General features: G+C 39.4%; 1 protein-coding gene across 1 annotated transcript; it reads right to left on the bottom strand.

Moving 5' to 3' along the window:
* Window positions 1-11,310: 11,310 nt before the first annotated feature.
* LOC308326206 (opsin-5-like) lies at window positions 11,311-18,564 on the bottom strand (the record flags this gene model as incomplete). Its single annotated transcript, XM_080779014.1, has 5 exons — window positions 11,311-11,961; window positions 13,219-13,553; window positions 14,759-14,886; window positions 15,882-16,044; window positions 18,477-18,564. 5 exons carry the CDS (start codon window positions 18,562-18,564, stop codon window positions 11,311-11,313), a joined length of 1,365 nt encoding a protein of 454 aa, XP_080635140.1.
* Between the last annotated feature and the right edge of the window lie 6,809 nt (window positions 18,565-25,373).

The following is a 25,373-nucleotide window of genomic DNA, read 5'->3' as shown; positions in this document are numbered from 1 at the left end:
TATAGCCCATGTTTTTTGAAATTTTGAAAAAAGAAGTTAGCCTCGTTTCTCATCATTTTGGACCATGGGCTATAGCCCATATCGTACGGCATACTATAGCGCGCCGTTTTTCATCATTTTTGAAGATTTGAAAAAAATGACAAAATGACAAAAACGAAAGGTTATAGCCCATGTTTTTTGAAATTTTGAAAAAAAAAGTTAGCCTCGTTTCTCATCATTTTGGACCATGGGCTATAGCCCATATCGTACGGCATTCTATAGCGCGCCGTTTTTCATCATTTTTAAAGATTTGAAAAAAATTACGAAATGACAAAAACGAAAGGTTATAGCCCATGTTTTTTGAAATTTTGAAAAAAAAAGTTAGCCTCGTTTCTCATCATTTTGGACCATGGGCTATAGCCCATATCGTACGGCATTCTATAGCGCGCCGTTTTCCATCATTTTTAAAGATTTGAAAAAAATACGAAATGAAAAAAACGAAAGGTTATAGCCCATGTTTTTTGAAATTTTGAAAAAAAAAGTTAGCCTCGTTTCTCATCATTTTGGACCATGGGCTATAGCCCATATCGTACGGCATACTATAGCGCGCCGTTTTCATCATTTTTGAAGATTTGAAAAAAATGACGAAATGACAAAAACGAAAGGTTATAGCCCATGTTTTTTGAAATTTTGAAAAAAAAAGTTAGCCTCGTTTCTCATCATTTTGGACCATGGGCTATAGCCCATATCGTACGGCATACTATAGCGCGCCGTTTTTCATCATTTTTGAAGATTTGAAAAAAATGACGAAATGACAAAAACGAAAGGTTATAGCCCATGTTTTTTGAAATTTTGAAAAAAAAGGTTAGCCTCGTTTCTCATCATTTTGGACCATGGGCTATAGCCCATATCGTACGGCATACTATAGCGCGCCGTTTTCATCATTTTTGAAGATTTGAAAAAAATGACGAAATGACAAAAACGAAAGGTTATAGCCCATGTTTTTTGAAATTTTGAAAAAAAAAGTTAGCCTCGTTTCTCATCATTTTGGACCATGGGCTATAGCCCATATCGTACGGCATACTATAGCGCGCCGTTTTTCATCATTTTTGAAGATTTGAAAAAAATGACGAAATGACAAAAACGAAAGGTTATAGCCCATGTTTTTTGAAATTTTGAAAAAAAAAGTTAGCCTCGTTTCTCATCCTTTTGGACCATGGGCTATAGCCCATATCGTACGGCATACTATAGCGCGCCGTTTTTCATCATTTTTGAAGATTTGAAAAAAATGACGAAATGACAAAAACGAAAGGTTATAGCCCATGTTTTTTGAAATTTTGAAAAAAAAAGTTAGCCTCGTTTCTCATCATTTTGGACCATGGGCTATAGCCCATATCGTACGGCATACTATAGCGCGCCGTTTTCATCATTTTTGAAGATTTGAAAAAAATGACGAAATGACAAAAACGAAAGGTTATAGCCCATGTTTTTTGAAATTTTGAAAAAAAAACTTAGCCTCGTTTCTCATCATTTTGGACCATGTGCTATAGCCCATATCGTACGGCATACTATAGCGCGCCGTTTTCATCATTTTTGAAGATTTGAAAAAAATGACGAAATGACAAAAACGAAAGGTTATAGCCCATGTTTTTTGAAATTTTGAAAAAAAAAGTTAGCCTCGTTTCTCATCATTTTGGACCATGGGCTATAGCCCATATCGTACGGCATACTATAGCGCGCCGTTTTTCATCATTTTTGAAGATTTGAAAAAAATTACGAAATGACAAAAACGAAAGGTTATAGCCCATGTTTTTTGAAATTTTGAAAAAAAAAGTTAGCCTCGTTTCTCATCATTTTGGACCATGGGCTATAGCCCATATCGTACGGCATACTATAGCGCGCCGTTTTCATCATTTTTTAAGATTTGAAAAAAATGACGAAATGACAAAAACGAAAGGTTATAGCCCATGTTTTTTGAAATTTTGAAAAAAAAAGTTAGCCTCGTTTCTCATCATTTTGGACCATGGGCTATAGCCCATATCGTACGGCATACTATAGCGCGCCGTTTTCATCATTTTTGAAGATTTGAAAAAAATGACAAAATGACAAAAACGAAAGGTTATAGCCCATGTTTTTTGAAATTTTGAAAAAAAAAGTTAGCCTCGTTTCTCATCATTTTGGACCATGGGCTATAGCCCATATCGTACGGCATACTATAGCGCGCCGTTTTTCCTCATTTTTGAAGATTTGAAAAAAATGACGAAATGACAAAAACGAAAGGTTATAGCCCATGTTTTTTGAAATTTAAAAAAAAAAAGTTAGCCTCGTTTCTCATCCTTTTGGACCATGGGCTATAGCCCATATCGTACGGCATACTATAGCGCGCCGTTTTTCATCATTTTTGAAGATTTGAAAAAAATGACAAAATGACAAAAACGAAAGGTTATAGCCCATGTTTTTTGAAATTTTGAAAAAAAAAGTTAGCCTCGTTTCTCATCATTTTTGACCATGGGCTATAGCCCATATCGCACGGCATACTATAGCGCGCCGTTTTTCATCATTTTTGAAGATTTGAAAAAAATGACAAAATGACAAAAACGAAAGGTTATAGCCCATGTTTTTTGAAATTTTGAAAAAAAAAGTTAGCCTCGTTTCTCATCATTTTGGACCATGGGCTATAGCCCATATCGTACGGCATTCTATAGCGCGCCGTTTTTCATCATTTTTGAAGATTTGAATTTTTTTTACGAAATGACAAAAACGAAAGGTTATAGCCCATGTTTTTTGAAATTTTGAAAAAAAAAGTTAGCCTCGTTTCTCATCATTTTGGACCATGGGCTATAGCCCATATCGTCCGGCATACTATAGCGCGCCGTTTTTCATCATTTTTGAAGATTTGAAAAAATGACGAAATGACAAAAACGAAAGGTTATAGCCCATGTTTTTTGAAATTTTGAAAAAAAAAGTTAGCCTCGTTTCTCATCATTTTGGACCATGGGCTATAGCCCATATCGTACGGCATACTATAGCGCGCCGTTTTTCATCATTTTTGAAGATTTGAAAAAAATGACAAAATGACAAAAACGAAAGGTTATAGCCCATGTTTTTTGAAATTTTGAAAAAAAAAGTTAGCCTCGTTTCTCATCATTTTGGACCATGGGCTATAGCCCATATCGTACGGCATACTATAGCGCGCCGTTTTTCATAATTTTTGAAGATTTGAAAAAAATGACGAAATGACAAAAACGAAAGGTTATAGCCCATGTTTTTTGAAATTTTGAAAAAAAAAGTTAGCCTCGTTTCTCATCATTTTGGACCATGGGCTTTAGCCCATATCGTACGGCATACTATAGCGCGCCGTTTTTCATAATTTTTGAAGATTTGAAAAAAATGACAAAATGACAAAAACGAAAGGTTATAGCCCATGTTTTTTGAAATTTTGAAAAAAAAAGTTAGCCTCGTTTCTCATCATTTTGGACCATGGGCTATAGCCCATATCGTACGGCATACTATAGCGCGCCGTTTTTCATCATTTTTGAAGATTTGAAAAAAATGACGAAATGACAAAAACGAAAGGTTATAGCCCATGTTTTTTGAAATTTTGGAAAAAAAAAGTTAGCCTCGTTTCTCATCATTTTGGACCATGGGCTATAGCCCATATCGTACGGCATACTATAGCGCGCCGTTTTTCATCATTTTTGAAGATTTGAAAAAAATGACAAAATGACAAAAACGAAAGGTTATAGCCCATGTTTTTTGAAATTTTGAAAAAAAAAGTTAGCCTCGTTTCTCATCATTTTGGACCATGGGCTATAGCCCATATCGTACGGCATTCAATAGCGCGCCGTTTTTCATCATTTTTAAAGGTTTGAAAAAAATGACGAAATGACAAAAACGAAAGGTTATAGCCCATGTTTTTTGAAATTTTGAAAAAAAAAGTTAGCCTCGTTTCTCATCATTTTGGACCATGGGCTATAGCCCATATCGTACGGCATACTATAGCGCGCCGTTTTTCATCATTTTTGAAGATTTGAAAAAAATGACGAAATGACAAAAACGAAAGGTTATAGCCCATGTTTTTTGAAATTTTGAAAAAAAAGGTTAGCCTCGTTTCTCATCATTTTGGACCATGGGCTATAGCCCATATCGTACGGCATACTATAGCGCGCCGTTTTTCATAATTTTTGAAGATTTGAAAAAAATGACAAAATGACAAAAACGAAAGGTTATAGCCCATGTTTTTTGAAATTTTGAAAAAAAAAGTTAGCCTCGTTTCTCATCATTTTGGACCATGGGCTATAACCCATATCGTACGGCATTCTATAGCGCGCCGTTTTTCATCATTTTTAAAGATTTGAAAAAATTACGAAATGACAAAAACGAAAGGTTATAGCCCATGTTTTTTGAAATTTTGAAAAAAAAAGTTAGCCTCGTTTCTCATCATTTTGGACCATGGGCTATAGCCCATATCGTACGGCATACTATAGCGCGCCGTTTTCATCATTTTTGAAGATTTGAAAAAAATGACGAAATGACAAAAACGAAAGGTTATAGCCCATGTTTTTTGAAATTTTGAAAAAAAAAGTTAGCCTCGTTTCTCATCATTTTGGACCATGGGCTATAGCCCATATCGTACGGCATACTATAGCGCGCCGTTTTTCATCATTTTTGAAGATTTGAAAAAAATTACGAAATGACAAAAACGAAAGGTTATAGCCCATGTTTTTTGAAATTTTGAAAAAAAAAGTTAGCCTCGTTTCTCATCATTTTGGACCATGGGCTATAGCCCATATCGTACGGCATACTATAGCGCGCCGTTTTCATCATTTTTGAAGATTTGAAAAAAATGACGAAATGACAAAAACGAAAGGTTATAGCCCATGTTTTTTGAAATTTTGAAAAAAAAAGTTAGCCTCGTTTCTCATCATTTTGGACCATGGGCTATAGCCCATATCGTACGGCATACTATAGCGCGCCGTTTTCATCATTTTTGAAGATTTGAAAAAAATGACAAAATGACAAAAACGAAAGGTTATAGCCCATGTTTTTTGAAATTTTGAAAAAAAAAGTTAGCCTCGTTTCTCATCATTTTGGACCATGGGCTATAGCCCATATCGTACGGCATACTATAGCGCGCCGTTTTTCCTCATTTTTGAAGATTTGAAAAAAATGACGAAATGACAAAAACGAAAGGTTATAGCCCATGTTTTTTGAAATTTTGAAAAAAAAAGTTAGCCTCGTTTCTCATCCTTTTGGACCATGGGCTATAGCCCATATCGTACGGCATACTATAGCGCGCCGTTTTTCATAATTTTTGAAGATTTGAAAAAAATGACGAAATGACAAAAACGAAAGGTTATAGCCCATGTTTTTTGAAATTTTGAAAAAAAAAGTTAGCCTCGTTTCTCATCATTTTTGACCATGGGCTATAGCCCATATCGCACGGCATACTATAGCGCGCCGTTTTTCATCATTTTTGAAGATTTGAAAAAAATGACGAAATGACAAAAACGAAAGGTTATAGCCCATGTTTTTTGAAATTTTGAAAAAAAAACTTAGCCTCGTTTCTCATCATTTTGGACCATGGGCTATAGCCCATATCGTACGGCATACTATAGCGCGCCGTTTTCATCATTTTTGAAGATTTGAAAAAAATGACGAAATGACAAAAACGAAAGGTTATAGCCCATGTTTTTTGAAATTTTGAAAAAAAAAGTTAGCCTCGTTTCTCATCATTTTGGACCATGGGCTATAGCCCATATCGTACGGCATACTATAGCGCGCCGTTTTTCATCATTTTTGAAGATTTGAAAAAAATTACGAAATGACAAAAACGAAAGGTTATAGCCCATGTTTTTTGAAATTTTGAAAAAAAAAGTTAGCCTCGTTTCTCATCATTTTGGACCATGGGCTATAGCCCATATCGTCCGGCATACTATAGCGCGCCGTTTTTCATCATTTTTGAAGATTTGAAAAAATGACGAAATGACAAAAACGAAAGGTTATAGCCCATGTTTTTTGAAATTTTGAAAAAAAAAGTTAGCCTCGTTTCTCATCATTTTGGACCATGGGCTATAGCCCATATCGTACGGCATACTATAGCGCGCCGTTTTTCATCATTTTTGAGGATTTAAAAAAAATGAAAAAATTGAGAAAAAAAATCCGCAATTTCCGCAATTGTTTTTTGAAATTTTGAAAAAAAAAGTGTTGCGGAGGATGAGAAACATTAGCAAATTACGTAGTGTTGCGGAAAATTTGCGGAGACAGACAGACAGACAGACAGACAGACAGACAGACAGACCAGGTATTATTTGTTGTCCCTGTTGAGCACCGATGAAAACTTCTACCTTCTGCTGGCTGAAGCATGGAGGACTTTTCTTGTTATCCCTAAACTTAATTTTTACTATTTTAAAACTTTTTATTAAGGCCCGGTCCTGGGCCGTCATCATCTGGTTGGGAATCTAACCGGTGACCTTTCGATCCACAGCTCCCCTTCCTCCTCCCCCACAGTTTCTTCTTCCCCCCCCCCCAACCCAGGGAAGTGTTTGCAGCTTTAGCGGAGTTGGTAGAGCTCTTGCCTTTGGACAACAAGATCATGGGTTCAAATCTGGGCACTGCCAAGTCAGTGTATGAGTCTTCAAGAACCCCCCAATCAAAACTGACTGCATATTGTTCTTATTGCTTATTACCGTCCTGCTTGGTCCCACCTTATCGCTGCTTGCAGCTACATTTATTTTTTTCAAAAACAATTTTGGGCTAGGTTTTGGTCTTCATGACAAGACACGAAAATAAGAATTGTAATAGACGACTATACTCTTGTGAGGACATTAAACAATAGTTTTATTTGAACCAGGCCAGACGTCTTTCCTTGGCCTCTAGGGAGTGTCAGTATGTGCATACAAAGTATTACGCAGATAGGTGGAGTCAACACAACTCTGTTATAGCACCATGAGGCATAGACAATTATCTTATTTGTTTTTGGCTTTTGTGCCTTTATTGATAGTTACAGTGAAGACAGACAGGAAAGAGGGAGAGATATGCAGCAAAGGTCACCATGAACGGGACTCCAACACACAATACTGTGTCAGGCCAGAGCCTATAGGCTATTATGTGGCATGCGCCTGGACCACTATATGGATGCAAGTAGAAATATTCTATGGCTGGCAGACAATGGACAGCTTTGAGATTATGTCAGTGTATAGATCTAAGACTTTATTAGTAAATCACATGACCTTTATGTATTTTACATACAATAACAGACAACACAAATGTTTTTTTAACCCAAGCTACAGCCACATGACAGTTTGTTTCTCACCGAGTTGACTAAAGGAGCTAGCCTACTGTATAATACATTTATAGTAATAATAATTCAAACATTTATTTCAAGACAGAAAGACAGTCAATAGAGTGATGTCCCATGATGAGCAAACATTTAAACAAATATACAAAAACTGAATACCTGCATTTGTAAAGTGTAAACAAGTTGCCTGGCATAATAAAGCAAGCACAACATAGCCTCTGAAATAGGCTGGCTTTTATGCTGTGATCTTATATGGCTATGATGAAGGACCACTACATGGTCTTCCTGAATTCAAAACCTTACCATGACCATCCAGTAACAATAGCCCAATCCCACAGTACACCCTTAATGTAGTTGATCATAATTGTAGCCCCATTATGAGAGCAAATCCTTTCAATTCAAACCCTTTCATTGGAAAATGAAGAGCTTCCAGGGCCGTTGTATGACGGCTATTATGTGTTAGATAATAGATATGTATGTACACACTAGAGAGATTGATTTAATTTGATTGCTTTACTCGTGCACTTGTTAACCAACCACTTAAGCCCTATTTCATCCTCGTAGCACAGAAAATCATGTGAAAATAGCGAATTTACTAGCTCATACACAAGAGCTTGAAGATTTTTGCTATTAAAGAATTATATTAATATAAAAATGTGTCTATGTCACTATATACTACGTCACATGCCAGTGGTTATGGCATTTGTATTGCCTCATAGTATTCTGTGAGTACACAATATAATTCAATGTATGCACTGAAGTAGCCTTGCCGAGCCATGATGAGGCCCATAGGGCAGGAGCCTATCTCCTGTTTCTGTAGCGTGAGGCAGCTTGATGTACAAGTACACCCCCTGGACATGACGCTAGTATGTCACAGGGACTTACTCCCAATCCAAACCTTGATGCCGAGTGTCAAGCAGGGAGGTTACTGGGTCCCATTTTTTGAGTCTTTGGTATGACCCGACCGACCCAGTCTCAGGGTGGAAACTCCAACCACAAGGCCACTGAGCTGGTATATGCACTGAAGCATAGTAATAAAAACCAAAACTATTATCAGAATCGTTGTTCTGCGAGATGTCAGAGGTACCATAAATAATCATTTCATACCGAGCCCTTGCTACCGCATGTAAACACCCTCATAAGTCTGCATACATCTAAGCCTTAAAGTCTGCACTCTGCAGCATGTCCGTGTTCAAGTCCAGTGGGCATACGTTGGGATTGGGCCAATATATTAATCAGTCCACAACATCCCTGTGATGGCAATGCTATACCTCTTCCATTGTTCTCTGTGATTCCCTGAGGCAGAATTGAGGTTTTAATAAGTTGGTTCTGGCAGAATTATATACAGCATGTATATAAAACTATAAATTAAAGCCTTTTCAGACAGGGAGCAAGTGAGCAACTGACGCCTAGTAATTCATTTCCAATGCGTGCATTTATATTTACGCGTGGAGAAGTGTTGCGTGCATGCTCGTTTCGTGTACATGCCTGCGGGCGTCTACACCTGGATTGTGGTGAGCTACGGGTCCCGCGCCCCTCAGAAGACCTGGAGCAGACCGGTTGCTACCCCATATGGAAAAAAATTTACTAAATTTGTATATGTTTTACATGAAACTTGTAGTTAATATATATGACAGTCAAAGCAGATATAAGATCCATAGTATTTTTTTGTAAAGTGAAACTTATATAATTCTGTCATTTATATGAACTATATAAAACATTTAAAGCACATATAAGATCCATAGTATTTTTTTGTAAAGTGAAACTTATATAATTTTGTCATTTATAGGAACTATATAAAACAGTCAAAGCACATATAAGAGCCATAGTAAGTTTTTGTAAAGTGAAACTTATATAATTTTGTCATTTATAGGAACTATATATAACAGTCAAAGCACATATAAGAGCCATAGTAAGTTTTTGTAAAGTGAAACCTATATAATTTTGTAACTTATAAGAACTATATGTGACGGTAAATCCACATACAATATTCTTAGTAAATTAGTATAAATTGAAATATATATGAACTTATAAATAATTACTGCAGTAAATCCACATACAAAATCCTTAGTAATTGTGTGTTGTCAAACTTGTAGAGTTGGGCAAACATCAGTGAAACCAAAATCTGATAGGATATTGTATAGAAACCATACAATACAGGCCATGTATGTCACAGAGACATCCAAATTAAACAAAACCTAATCTTACAATGAAATAACATGAGATGACAAAATAATGAGTTGTATTCCCTTTTACATTTTATGAATCCTACATTATTTAAGATCCCCCCAGCCAGTGCCCCCCCCAGCCAGTGACCCCCCCAGTGTGACACCCCCCACCCAGTGCCCCCCAGCCAGTGTCCCCCCAGTGTGATGCCCCCCCCAGCCAGTGTCCTCCCCAGCCAGTGTCCCCCCAGTGTGACACAAGCCCCCAGTGCCCCCCCAACCAGTGCCCCCCCCCCAGCCAGTGCCCCCCCCAGCCAGTGTCACCACCAATGTCCCCCCATGTACCTCCCAATGCATTTTATTTTATACTGCTATGGTAACTTATAAGAATCTTCTAAAAAAAACAAAAAACATAAAGAGAGCATATCAAACACTTCACATATGTCAGGATGTGTCTGGGTAGCTCAGTCGGTAGAGCTCTCGCCTTAAGACCACAAGTTCGTGGGTTCGATCCTGGGCACTGGCAACTCAGTGTATGAGTAGCACAGCTTGGGTGCGGCAAGTGATGCGGGAAGAATTGGGAGTTGATGGTATAGTAGGTGTGGTGCTCTATCTCAGCAACTATCTCCCAGGGGTCTATAGCGCATATGTTTTTTATACCCATCATACACTTCACATATAAAAACTTATATATAGTCATAGATAAAACATATGTTTTTTTTATAACTATAAGGTATAATGTATTGGCTGATTTTATAACAATGTTATAAAAATCATATAAAAGAAGCATACTTTTCTTGTAAATTAAATGGTTACAAACTATAAAATACATACTATAATGGTATTTTTTTTATAATATGGAAAGGATATATCTCATATAATTTAAAACTACAAACATTTTATGGAACATGTAAGGAAAATACAGTTTGCCATGTACTTACCTCATAGATCACATACATGTTGTTTACTTGATTCATACATGATTCACTTTATTGTCTTATATGAGGATTGTATGAAAGGTGCCACTTTCAAGAGTTCACATATAAAATCTAGTATGTACTTTACATGACATACATGTAAATGACATACATAAAAAATGTAAATACTTACTATTGGAGGCAACAGGACAACATATATGTTTCTTCTACTTTTTTTTCCATATGGGACTGATGCAGACGACAATGTCTGTGTCAGTCGCTCCCCACCTGAAAAGGCTTCTGATTTCTGGGGGAAAAAAACAAAAAACAAAACACTCCATTCTCATTGAAATGCATTGGCAGAATCTGTACTCATAGGTAGAAGAATAAAAGTGTGGTGTGTTCGTGCACTTATAGTAGTATATTTTGCACAGCACGTTACCTTTGGGTTTGGCCTGATGCATAGATTATTTTGTATGTGAAATGATACAATCATGCGGTTAATTGGCCTACATTTGATAGTATAATTTGTTCATCAGATATTGCTGTAAATTTGCTATAATCCTGAATCCACTGTCCCATATAAGTTAAAACAGAAATTAAAAAGCCAGAACAACAAAAAGTTGTTGACCAAAATATAGACAATTCAAGAGCTCCGCAGCCGAATCTGTCGGCAACTCAACGCGTGGAGTTGTTATTATGAATGTAAACATAGGAGCACCTTCGGAAGAGGAGGGCTGAAGGAGAGTCAACGGGCCGACATGCAGTCTCTACATGAGGAATTAAGCGGGGCCTCCAGATGCAAATTCAAAGGATTCCTTTTTTATTTCCCCCCCCCCTTTTTTGCAGATGTTTTCCCAGATTGGAATGATACCAAAATACACTGTACAATAACAACAAAAAATATTGTCCAGAGATACACTGTAAACAGTATGAAATGAGTGAAGGTTTAGGGCCAAGCCACTTTGGCATGACCTGGTACCATCTGTAGGTTGACCTGAAGATTGTCCATTTCTAAACGTCTTTCGCCAAGCATAGCTGCTCGCATGGACGTCTTGTGACAGACTTGCTGTGTATTTTGCTTCTTTGTTTGTGGCTCCATCATGTGAGTCATTTCAGCCTTTGGCATAGCAGTACTGACTGCGAGGTTAGTGACATTGTTACCCTGGGCGTACTGAGCAAAACGCCGACACGCCTGGCTGCACTTCTCACAACCGCTGCTGGCCCTCGAGTCCACTAGAGCAGGCCGGGCGGACGAGTCGGTGGAGCAGGATTGGTCGGGCTGTCGATGGCAGATCATGCAGAGGTCGACCCTATTCAGTGGCTTGGAATGGCACCTCCCAGGGCCCGGTGCGCAGAGGCAGCCTCTCAGACAGGCACGCCGGAGGCTACCCAGGTCCCTGCACATCACCTTGCGGAAGGTGGGCCTCAGCATGAGATAGATGAGTGGGTTGTAGATGGTAGAGGACTTGGCAATCATAGCTGGCATGGCAAAGGCCATAGGAGGGATGCTCTCGATGTGTCCAAAAGCGGCCCACATGGACACCACGGCGTAGGGGCTCCACGCAGCAAAGAACCCAATGCAGACGGCAACACTCAGCTAGAGAAGAGAAAGTCAAAGTAGAGCATTGATTCTCAGCCTTTTCATATACATTGGGCCACGGACGGGCCCCCATTTGATACTTTTCACGAGTGTACAATTGTGTAACAAAATGAAAGGTCCATTTGGTCCATTTAGAGCATAGTGCATACATCGCCCCAAAAATAATGACTATATATTGATCACTAGATTAAGCTTAGAGGTGAATAATATTGCTCTGTGCTACTCAGATGATTACATGGCGAGAACAAGGTTTTGGTAACACATTCTTGCATCGATTATGGTCATGGATATGAAGTGATGAGCAGTATGACTTCACATCCATCACAATGTATAATGCATACCAGCATCCAGAGCCAATACCTGCTAATGACAATCTCCATCACTGAAGATATATTGGGGTCACTGGCAGTTTCTCTGAGAAGCTATGGTGCTCGACAGTGGGCTCGTGTTTCTAAGTAGACAGTTCAATATGCAACACTCATTCCTTCCCATTTGAATGGTCATTCGATTATCCCCTGCATTGCATAACCCCTCTGTGTCACTTTAAATCCATAAAATGAGTTTACTCTGAGTCTCTGACCCCAGGGCCCATTTATAATATATTTGCATTGGAGACGGTCCTTGGATAGACTCGAATTGTGCCAGTAATAACATTTGCAACTGAGTGTTTGATTAGCACGAGCATGACCTGGGTTTACTGCTGATGATGGCTACTGACTAGTAACTATGTTGGTGGCTGCAATAATGAAAATGAGTTTAATAATGCGCCTCTGGGGGGCTGATTACACAAAGCAGTAATGATGATGAGAGAAGGTTGTGAGAGTGGAAGGAAAAGAGACGGAGAGAGGGATAGAGAGAAGATAGAATGTGAAAGAGGGAGAGAGATGGAGTCAAAAACAATACAATGAAAAGGAAAAAGAATGACTGGTCTAACCAATGACTAGTCTAAACCAAAAACTGTCTAAGTACTGCACCCAAAAGAGGGGGGAAAAAAACATTATGAGACAACACTATACATTCTACGTATCTATTAGGTATGGGATTGATTAAGAATGAATGATGTATTCCTTGACGGGTGGAAGAGAAGAAATAATGGAACGCTATGTGGGTTCAACTGGAATGTCATCTTCTGTGGAATGTGAATCCAATTATAATTGTGCCTGACGTCGTAACTTCAGAGCACAGCAAACTATAATGGAATAACCAATAATATGCATGTGATTATGTAGGGCGGCAATGCGGCCGTTTCCTCACCTTGGTGATAATTGTCTGTATGTCGCTCATGTGTGTCGGCCGGGACACGTGCCGCTCCATGGCGTTGCGGGAGGCACGCACCGTGGCCAGAATGCCCACGTAGGACACCACGATGACGCAGCACGGGAGGGCGTAGCAGAAGACGAACAGTGCCACCGTGTAGGAGCGAGCGTCGTCGTGCTGATTGGAGAAGCGCCAGTCGATGCAACAGGCCGTGCCGTAGGGCTCGGGGCCGTACTGGCCCCAGTGGGCCAAGGGGGAGCAGGCGAACAACAGGGCGTACGCCCAGGCACAGGCAACAAGCAGGCGGCCGTGGAGCGAACTGAACCGGTTTCCTTGGGAACAGGGATTTGATTAGATGTTACGAGACATTTTGAATAGATCAAATCAAAGGTTTGAGCTTTTCAGTCAGCGCTGTATTTTAGATGAAACCTTGTACCCACATATTATTTTTTTTAAACGTGATTGGGACATCCCTAGTATCAATATTATATCCCAGACTGGATATCGTCTGTGATTTTTGATATTGTACTATTGTGATATGGCATAAGTGTCCTATAAAAATATAAATATCGGAACGGGGAAAATCGGTATCGGCAGACATACTCAAAATCAAATGATTGGAATCGGATCGGGAGCAAAAAAACATGATCGGGACATTCCAATTTCCAACCGTCAGCCACGATAAAGTATATGACCGAGACGAACGACGGTTCATGAATAACGCATTTCAGATAAGTGGGTTGAGGGGGGCTCTAGTTTATAATACAACATCCAACATTGTGCCATATCCTGCATGGGAATCCTGGGGAAACCATATCCTAATACATCAGTGGTTTTCAACCAGTGGTCCGGGGAGTCGGGGGTTCCAGGTGGTCCCCAGCTAAATGATGCAGAGTTGGTAACCGAATGGACCCAACTCTTTCAAAATTTACATTATTGTTAAACATTTTGCATTTCTTAATTTACAAGAAGTCTACACAATTTGAGAATGTAGAAGAATTGTTATTTGATAGATTTGCCTGTTATATCTCTCCTATGCTACCACATCAATGCAACATGGAATTGTGGACACTGTCTTATCGTATTAGTATTTGGGTCCGAGAGGCTAAATGTCATCTAATGGTGGTCTGTGGCTCAAATGCAGAATAAATAATGAGCCTTGACATGAAAAGGGTTGAAAACCACTGCAATAAAATGGTTCACAAATAATGCCTTTCAGATAAGTGGGTTGAGGGGGGGAGGGGGGGCGTCTCTACACTACAGTACAACATCCAAGAGTTGGGACAGACTGTGGCATTTCCTGGGAAAACACAGCGTTCAGGGGTCAAAAGAAAAGCCTTGTAATTGCACCACATTAGACCACATCACAGACTGTGCAATTACTGAGCGTGGGCTTCAAAGAAAGGCTACTGTGAAGGAACGGCTCAGAGGGGGCAATCGTTTAATTTCCTCACATCGATTAATCAAATAATCAGCCGCTTCGAAGGATGTAACTGTAAGAGTCCCTTTGTCGGTTCAGTGTTCTTTGAAGACTCACCATAGAGCGGACAGCACACTTTCACAAAGCACACCATGCTCAGCAAGGTCAGAGTGGTCAGACTGCAGATGCCGAAGAGCACGCCGCAAAAGGCGTACATGTAGCACACCGTTTCCCCATACAGCCACCTGCGTAGGAGGATGGAGAGGATGGGGGAGGTATAGGCAGCAGAAAGGAGAAGAAAAGATCCATATGAGATGGAACACCTGTGAACTAACAGCCAGCCATATTGTCAATCAACCATATAGTTGAATGAACCTTTGAATTTTGCACCACAAAAGCGAGGACTACACTCAATCTCAAATTGCATCACATCATTCTGTCACGTGAATCACATACAGAAAGCATACAGTCCATTGTTCTAGGCAGTCACGCTTTTCTGTTTAAAGCCCTTATTGTTGTCTGTGTTGGTGCTGCGAGTGATAAACTACCTGTGGTGGTTATTGCCATGGGTTAGAGGGCAGTGGTGGAAACTAAAGTACACCAAGTACATTTACTTAAGTACTATACTTAAGTACAATTTTAAGGTATTTGTCCTTTACTTGAGTATTTCCAATTAGTATGTTCCAACTTTTGTTATACTATAGTTACTAGTTACCACTACCTGTGGTAGATGCTGCAGGTTATAAACTACGTTGGTGGTAGATGCTGGAGGTAATTGAACTACCTGTGTTAGACGCTGGAGGTGATGGCCATAGGGTAGAGACAGCATCAGGACTGTCACCTTAGAGTATATATGGATAGAGACGGCACCCGAATTCTCCTCCCACTTGCATTACGTTGCTCTAAAGCGCATGAGGCGATTTCACTCCTCCTTCCGAGTAGGAACAGAGTGCATTCTGGGATGGATTGGGCCCAAAAACACCATCATTGCACGCGTTCACGTGCGTTCACGTATGAAACAGCGTTCACTCACAGCGTTCATGCATTTGGGCACACGCAGCAATACCAAATTCAGGCCACTATGTCCATTTCGCCTCAGGGTTTCCTCCGGGTGCCGTCTCTATTCATATCTCTAAGGTCAGGACCATGTCTTTGTGTTAAGTACCTGTGGTAGATGTTGGAGGTGATGGCCATATAGGGTAGAGACACAGCGTCAGGCCCATGTCTTTGTGTTAAGTACCTGTGGTAGAGGCTGGAGGTGATGGCCATAGGGTAGAGACACAGCGTCAGGCCCATGTCGCTGATGGATAGGTTGATGATTAACAACTCGGGGGGCTTCAGCTGGTGCTTCTTCTTGTAGGAGACGTAGAGCAGCGTGCCGTTACCCAACACTGAGCACACGCCTGCAGGACGACATTACAACACACCATTCATTCATCCATTCATTCATTCCCTGCTGTGAGAGCCACAGTCGCAACCAGTGTGTACAGTATACGTTAAGCAAGTACTGTACTGTAATTACTGTAGTAAGGTGAGGTATTTGTTTTTACATTACATTTAAGATTGATTTCCCCCCGTTAATCCTGGACGCTACACTACTACTAGACAACGGACTGACGTCATATCATGCCTCGATCTTCAATGCATGAGGAGTCCAAGTAGCCTGCAGGGTTCCAGCCTGATTCGCTGCGTTCCGTGGATCTGTTTTTTGTCATTGTCACTCGCTACTCAGTCTGGAAAGAGTACACCAGTTTGACGTTGAATCAATGCGCACTGCGCTGCAGCTATACTGCTGTTGCCCTGCAAAAGTCCCCTTATCATTCAGGATTATACTGCATGTTTTTGTCTACCCTACTTGGTAGGTTTACAATACAATGATGAACCACTTCGGCCCTATATTCATGTGTGTATATTATTTTGTATAGAGATGGAGGTGGAGAAAATATTATTTGCTCACATTTACAGTAGGCCTATATACATGTGTTGGAATATGATCTTTATTGTATGTACATATATTTTATTATTGAGTTATCTTATTGTGAAGTACAAACCCCAGACCGGAAGTGCCTATTAACTATGTGTATATAACCTGATGTGAATAAACCTGGTAAAGTGACTGAACCAGCAACACTACAGCTGATGCATCCTGGTATGTTATTTATTTACTCCAAGTGTTTTCCTCCGTCAAGTATATTTCTTCACTTCTATATATCTGGTACAACACGCAATTACAGCTGTGAAACTCAACAACATGCATGCACAAAAATGCATGTGCTTGCACAGCTTCACGTCATCGTTGGCTCACATGTGTTGCTTTTTACCCCCCTTTCTCCCCAATTTAGTCTTTATGCCAACTGATTCCCCCCCCCCCCCCCCCCCCCCCCCCCACCTAGCCCCTCTCGGTGCGGAAGGCGGTACAATGGGATGTCAATAGAGCGCAGCAGTCCCGCCCCCTTTCAGAAAAGCGAGTGGCCCAGGAAATGAAACCCCAATGCATTTTTCCATCGGCACTTCGAATATAATTTATTTAAAGACGGTTACGCCGCGGACAAAGCCAATTCGGATCATGACAAATCATGACAATGAACACAATGTTTTGGGATGATCAAATCATTAGAAAGAAGAAAATAAAGGCAGGAGACAACACTATTTGTTTTGTTTTTCGTCTTATAAATTATTTGATCGTCCCAAAACATTGTGTTCATTGTCATGATTTGTCATGATCCGAATTGGCTTTGTCCGTGGCGTAACCGTCTTTAAATAAATTATATTCGAAGTGCCGATGGAAAAATGCATTGGAGTTTCATTTCCTGGGCCACTCGCTTTTCTGAAAGGGGGCGGGACTGCTGCGCTCTATAAGGAAGTCAAGGAAGGAAGGAGATTATTTCAGAGCTGCCAAAACGGTCAAACAAAGTAACGGCTTCTGCAGCAATTTGGCGCTGAGGTTTCCATTGTCTCCTATAGCAGATATATGCTTCTTTTGAAACATTTCACCCCCATCAAAAAAGCGCAGCACAGCCGTTTCCGAAGATGTACAACATCTGTATAACATTTAGCCTGAAAAACATTTAGTTGAAAAACAGCTTCTAACCATTATTTGACACTTCTGGCTGTTGAAAAACAGCTTCTAACCATTATTTGACACTTTTGGTTGTTGAGAAACAGCTCCGAAAACATTTCTGACACTTTTGGTTGTTGAGAAGCAGCTCCTAAAACATTATTTGCCACTTTTGGCTGTTAACCATTATTTGACACTTTTGGTTGTTGAGAAACAGCTCCTAAAACATTATTTGACACTTTTGGTTGTTGAAAAACAGCTTCTAACCATTATTTGACACTTTTGGTTGTTGAGAAACAGCTCCTAAAACATTATTCGACACTTTTGGCTGTTGAAAAACAGCTTCTACTGTATAGCACAATTGCTAAATGGTGCCACTGAAGAACCGCTAGGGCAACAAAGCCATGCAAAGAACCACTGAAGAACTGCTATAGCAGTGCTATAGCACCACAACATTCCCAACCACTGAAGCACCTTTTTTTTTCTTTTTCTTTTCTGTGTATCGTATCCTAACTGACTCACCTGCCAGTGACGAGCTCCCACCGGGAGGACATATACAGTAAGTAACCTTCGTCCTACTCCTCCCGACCAACACATCCTGCTGACAGGTGCCACCCCAGCCCGTAGGAGCCTGTTGTGACGAATATCACTCTTCCCAGGCAGGCACTACCACTGCACCACCTGAGCATCTTACGATGTTGTGGACTACTTATTATCTTTTGTTCATTTGTGGATGAATGGGACCAGTGACAATTTTAGATGCTCTCGCTCACTTACCAAATATTGAGTAGATGACGGCCACTGTTATGTCTGCTTCTGCAGGTATGTTGGAATGGAATGCCACGTCATCCACAAACAGACCCATCTGCAACAGATCAGTTAAACAAAAGCAGTTAAAGTCTAATTAAGCTAGGTTGGTGTGAGTGTATTGTCCTACTGTATGCATATTGCAACTAGTGACATAACAGTCAGTCTAGTCTTATAATGCTAAATGGGGAGTTTAATCATTTTAATAACTATAATAATAATAATAAAAGAATGAAGGCAGATTTATAAAATTAAAGTTATTTCAGTCGCCACAACTGATTTCACTCTTAAGTTTGTAGATAGTCTATTTTGGGTTATTATTTTAGATCATTATCATGTGAAGCCTCAATCTGTGATTTCTTTAACCTGGTTGACAGCAGGAACAATAATAAACATCATCATTTGTTAAATAGGTAACAATTTAGAATAACTATCCATTATAACTAGTTAATAGATAATTCATAAACTATTATTTAATTAGTTATTAATGAGTTGTTAAGCATTTGATAATAGTTAGTTAAGGATTAATAAATATATAGAATATATAGAATAAATAGTTAATAGATCATTCATTCATAAACTGTTAATGAGTCATTCATGATTTGTTAAGCATTTGTTAATAGTTCATCATTTGTTAATAGTAAGGGATTCATAACGATGTCTAATAACTATTTAATAGATCATTAATAAAGCATTAGTCAAAGAGTTATTAATGTCTTGTTAAATATTTATTAACAGTTAGTTACACCTGGTGGTTACCCCCAAACTATCAGTGAACTTATCAACGGTATGCTAATTACTCATAATGGAGTTATAATATATATCATATACTTAATGATTATGAACAAGCCATTAGTAAATCACATACTAATGGCTAGTTAAGCATTAGTTAATATGCTATTGGGACGTTATTCTAAAGTTGCGACAATTCCTCATTTACTCATGTTAATAATTGAGCAATTGTCGCAACTTTAGAATAACGTCCCAATAGCATAATGTAACCATTAACAAATACTTAACTCATGTTGGTAAATGAGGAATAGTTGCAACTTTAGAATAACGTCCCAATAGCATATGTTAACTATTAACAAATACTTAACTCATGTTGATAAATGAGGAATAGTTGCAACTTGCAACGTATACCTAACTTACACCTTTTACGGATCGGAAATGGTTGGTACAGAAATTAGATTTTTGTATCTCAACCTTGTTCCACCCATTAGCTTTTCTGGATGCTATATTTTACAAAAGAAATACCACAGATGAAACAGGGAACATTTATTTTTAATTCAATATATCAATAAAGAAGTGCAAAATCTGTTGTAGGCTGCCACAGTCACAGTCATTTCTGATGAGCACAATGAACAATAGCATGGCATATAGGCCTACACTCACACTAATAATTAAAAAAAGAAAGCCTGAGACCAACCAGATCTGTAGGCTATACACAAGATGTCAGATGTACAAGCTCACAGCATTGCAATGTGCTCACAATATTGTTCATTGTGCTCATCAGAAATGCCTGCCCAAGAATAGGTGTTCAAGTTAATAATATCCCAGAATTTTAGAGGGATTTCTAATGTCCAAACATCACAGCAATGTCATGGATTGGTGTAATCCAGGATTGATAAACTGTGTACAAAAAACCTGAAATGTGTCGAAAAGATAATATGTTTATTTTATACAGTGAGATATTAATTATATTTAGAGAATATAGCTAAAATAAGCTGTCAAGATACAAAGGGTTATGATTAATCTAAACTAAAGAAAATGTCATCTACGGTAAGTAAAGTCCTTATTTCATAGATGAGTGATTTTATTTTGAATGTGACACTTCCTGTTTGAGCCAGCTAAATCCTGTGTGCACTGTACACTGCTTTTGAGCCACATGAGAGAGAGAGAGAGAGAGAGAGAGAGAGAGAGAGAGAGAGAGAGACAGCTACTAAGTGAAGCCACAAGCCAGTATTCTGAACAAAAGTTACAAAAAGTTGATAAAACTCAAGTTAAAACAGTCCAGCAACTGTATTATGCAGAAGCAGCAGCCAGAGAGACTGTCACCCAACATCGAAGTCTGAGAGTGCATGCATGTTAATTCTAAAGTGGTCGTCATGTGAAATGAATGAACTTGGTTGATGTTTTTATAGTATCTCTGCACAGCAGCTTCATGCTGAATGTTTATTGGAGTAGTACTGTTAAACACTGAGATGCACTTTGGTGTAAAAGCATTTTTTTTTACGTGTCTGTAGGCTGTCTGCCCTTGCACACACTACTCAAGGCTGCCATTGCAGTATACATGCCATTGCAGTATACAGGCCACATACCAATGTGGCCTACAATGGCTTTTGCACTTCTTTATTGATATATTGAATAAAGAGAAAATGTTCCCCGTTTCATCTGTGGTATTTCTTTTATGAGATATAGCATCCTGAAAAGCTAATGGGTGGAACAAGGTTGAGATACAAAAATGTGACACAAGGATGGCTGAGAGCGGCTGCTGTGCACAACATTATTATGTCACAAAGCAACATGATTATATTACCTTGTTAAAAGATAATTGTGTATCTTCGAAATTAAATATATGATTTCTTTTTTTGTTTAGTTTTAACAAAAAAAAAAAAAAAAAAACGGCTGGCCCAGACCGGCCTGGCCTGGACTGGCCGTTCGGGAGTTGCCCCGAATTTCCCAATGGCCGTCTCTGGTTATTTATTTTCCATAGAGAATTTTGAGCATAATGATATATGCCGTATTTGGTCATACTGTATGTGGTATATGGTAATTTGAGGATTTCTTCCAAGCCTCAATCCCACCCTTGATGCTTAGTGCATCAAGCAGGCAGGCATGCGTGAGCCAAATTACAATGCTCACATTTCAGCCTCCTCCGTCCTCAAGCACGGGGTGTTACTGTAACTGTTACAGTACGGTGAAAATGGTCCAAAAGAGAGAGCTGGGTGGGGAGACAGTTGACTTGACTGTCTGTTTGAAATAGATATAGCAATTTAATTTGCAACTTGGCCTTTTGGGGAACACACTTTATACTAATGAATGATATAGTTTGCATAAGGAACAACGTATACAAGGTTTAGACTTTAGACCATTTTACACCCACAGCAGCATAAAGTGTCACATCTGGGGGAAAGAAATAATAATTCAAGTGTGAAATGTGAAGTGTGGAAGTGGAATTTCATGCATGGACTTGCCTTGCAACATTACATTACAGAAAATAATTAACATAATACATAATGAAATAAAACAAATTGAAAGATGTCAGTCACCATGCAGAACCAAGGACGTAGCAGCCTATGTTTTCAATGAGTCAACCCTGGTTAACCCATTGAGACCAGATTCTACAAATGTCTTCTAACCGAAATCATGACAGTTTTCTGAAAACCCTGTTTCTATGTCAGTGGTTCTCAAATTTAATGTCAAGGAGCCCCAAAATTCTATGTATTTGGCCGCCGACCACACTCAGAAAATATGTTGTTCCAAGGACCCAGCATGCAAGCAAATGTTTGAGTTAAAAACATTCGCTGTGAATGATATTAAAAGATTAGTGCCACATTTTCACCATTTAAAAAAATAGCAGATCTACAAGCTCATAGTGTGGCACTCGGTGCCGCGCTGTATGGGGGGGCAGTTGTAGTTTGTTTGCTTCAGCTCTCCTCTCCTCTCCCTCTCTCTCTCCATCTGTCGCTCATGCAGATTCGGCCATTCTCTCAGCTCAATCATGCAATAACTCAGTCAACTCCGCCTCTCACCACTGGTTGGGCCACCACACAGCAGTCCACCAATCATCTCCAGCCATCAGTGTATATAAAGCACCTGTGTTCCAATTCCCATTTCAACAGCTAAAGTTTAAAATAATGGTTAAAGTGGTTAAAAGCTATTGGGCGGCACAGATGCGTCCTCAGATCTAAATAGATAGGTCAATGAATACGAAATATCAACATATTGAATCAAGCAACTTAAAAACTGTCTGGGGTGCAGACAAAAAGCTGAGTAGACATGTAAATGACCCCAGAAGTGTTTTAAAGTGAGATATTAATTTATTCCCCATTAAAAAAGTAATACACGGTTAAATATTGCTCCCCAGGCAGACCCCAGACAGTTTAGGCATTTGATATAAATTTGATCAGACTCCTACCCCTTCCTAAACCTATTGTAAGAGATGTTAAAATTACCTACATTAATATAGAGCAAGGGTTCTCAACGTTTTTGGCTGGGGACCCCCGGAAAGGCTTTGGCCATGTCTCGTGACCCCCGCCCCCCCTCCCCACCCCCAATACAGACTGACTGCAAAAATAACCTTAATATTATAGAGAAAATGTATCATAAATTAATGAATATATCATACATGAATTCTGAAACCAGATATAATCATTAAGGAAAATGTACGCATGTACTGTGTACTATGTAAACTCTTCATTTTCCAGCCATTCAGTTGCAACTTTTTGGAAATAATTTGGGGACCCCCAAAATAATTTGGCAACCCAATTAGCCAATGATAGTTGACATGATTAAACAGGATTAATAAAGGACATGATTAGAATGAAAATAAGCCAACGCAGTTGACATGATTAAACAAGATGAATGATTAAAATGGAAATTAGCCAACATGCATAATTATACAAAATACCAAAAACTATACTTCAGAACAAAAGAAACCGGTGAGTATGTGTGTATGTATATGACTGTGTGTGTGTACAGTAATATGACTGTGTGCGTGCATGGGCACACACGCAGTCGCGCACGCACACACACACACACACACACACACACACACACACACACACGCGTACAATAATCTGTGAGTGTATACTTACCATTACGTGTCCTGATCAATCAGAACATCCTTGATTATTCTATGAATTGGCAGGCGCGCAAATCCCACTGAGTGCTAGCCTGCTAGGGGGGGTCCACAGTGCCGTGTCAAACCCCCAAAACTTGCGATTATGGTGTGGGGTCAGACTAATGAGCTGTCAACCATGCAGTACCACGCTAACCAACATAATATTTAACGGTAGCTCCACATCACCAGAGATGAATGAGAAACTGTACGTCCACTCTCAACAAGTGCTATTGCTCAACATTGACATCATCACACTGACAACACAAGATTATAAATTTCCACAAGACAAGCATGGCCCTTTAAACTCAAGATGGAAAATTTCAAAGTTTAAAATGTATCTCTTACCTTGTTATAGTTATAGTAGAAGACAGAAGTAGTAGTAGTAGTAGTAGTAGTAGTACTAGTAGCCTATTCTGATGTCTCGACAGTCTATACTCTAGTCTAGTGCAACAGTCGGTCCAATTAGGCTACCTTGCTTCTACTCTGCCGAGGGTTTTGTGAGCGGTTGATTGCAAACATGGCTGGACTCCTGCATATCTCTGAATGCATGGATGGACTACACTACACGTTGCTTTGATCAATCCATGACGTCAGGATGGGTACAACTGATTTTTCTCACACACACACACACACACACACACACACACACACACACACACACACACACACACACACACAGAGGGGAGGAGGGGAGGAGGGGATGTGAGGGAATTGGAAGAGAAGAGATAAAAGAGGGAAATTCGACCAGGTGTCATATAGCAGTAGAGTCAAGAACCAAACTATGATGAAATAAACCAGCATAGACCTAATTAGAGAATGTTATTGCATAACATCCTCCGTGGGAACCCATCTGCAAAAAAAAGAGAAAACAGCAACGTCTCGAGAGACTAACACCATCTTGTTGTTATCCATCATTATGAGTAATGTTGCTGATGTACAGTAGGTTGGACAGATCTATAGGGCCGTTGAATGGATTGGGCAACAGTAAAGTCTCACGGTTAATTGAATCTCCATTCAATTCATAACTTTTAAATATAAATTGACTTTTTCAGAAGGGCGGTCCTTCTCCTTTCCCCTCCCCGTCTCTACAGCTCTTCGGTATACCAATTTCATCCAATCATGACAAACATGTAGCATCGAGATACATGGTTGGACTTTACATGCAATAACAGAACGTAGGCTAACGTCATACTGCACAGTGATGAAAAACTATATGGCCATCTGCTACTTTCAATTTGAAAATATTGACATTTGAAAACTTGAAATATGTGACATTCCCCCGCACAATGAATACTTTTACTTTTGGTACTTTAAGTACATTTTGATGCCAATACTTTTGTGCTGTTACTCAAGCACATGTTGAATTCCAAACTTTTACTTGTATTTCTATTTTGTAGTATTTAGTTGTAGTACTTTTACTTGAGAAAAAATATTGGCAACTTTTTCCACCACTGAGCAACGGTCGTAAGTAGGTGACTGACGTCAGTCGCCTATCCTAAAAAAGAAAACCTGGAGTAACCTGGACTAACTTGGAGTGCTGCCTGGACCCATCTCTACCTCAGAATTACAGACCAATGTCTAAGCTTCCTTTTATTCCCAAGATACTAGAAAGGAAATGTGGCCAATCATTCAGTATACTGATGTTTTTTTATTTTGAGCATCACGGCAACAGCTCTTTACAGGGTTTCAAAAATGATATAATAACGTCCTCTGATGTGGGTTGATGACGCCTCTATATCCCCGTGCTGCTACAGTAGATCTTAGTGTAGCCTGAGCCTTTGATACTGTGAATCCCATGCATTCTGAGTGAGTGTGTGGGACAGATTTATTTTCCTCTTATCTTCCAGATAGGAGCTTCTCTGTGGCTGCTGGCCCTATACTACAGATACAATCAGAGTCTGGCATACTCTATCCTGTGGTGATCAACCTCCTGCTGGGTTCAAGTGTTCAATAGTGCCCCGTTCTATTCGCTTTGTACATGCTCCCTATGGCACTCATCATTACTAGCCGATACAAGAATG

This window comes from Protomyctophum bolini, assembly GCF_963924005.1.
Source record: "Protomyctophum bolini genome assembly, chromosome: 12".
NCBI classification, from domain to species: Eukaryota; Metazoa; Chordata; class Actinopteri; order Myctophiformes; family Myctophidae; genus Protomyctophum; species Protomyctophum bolini.
This window is presented reverse-complemented; position numbering and strand designations above follow the sequence as displayed.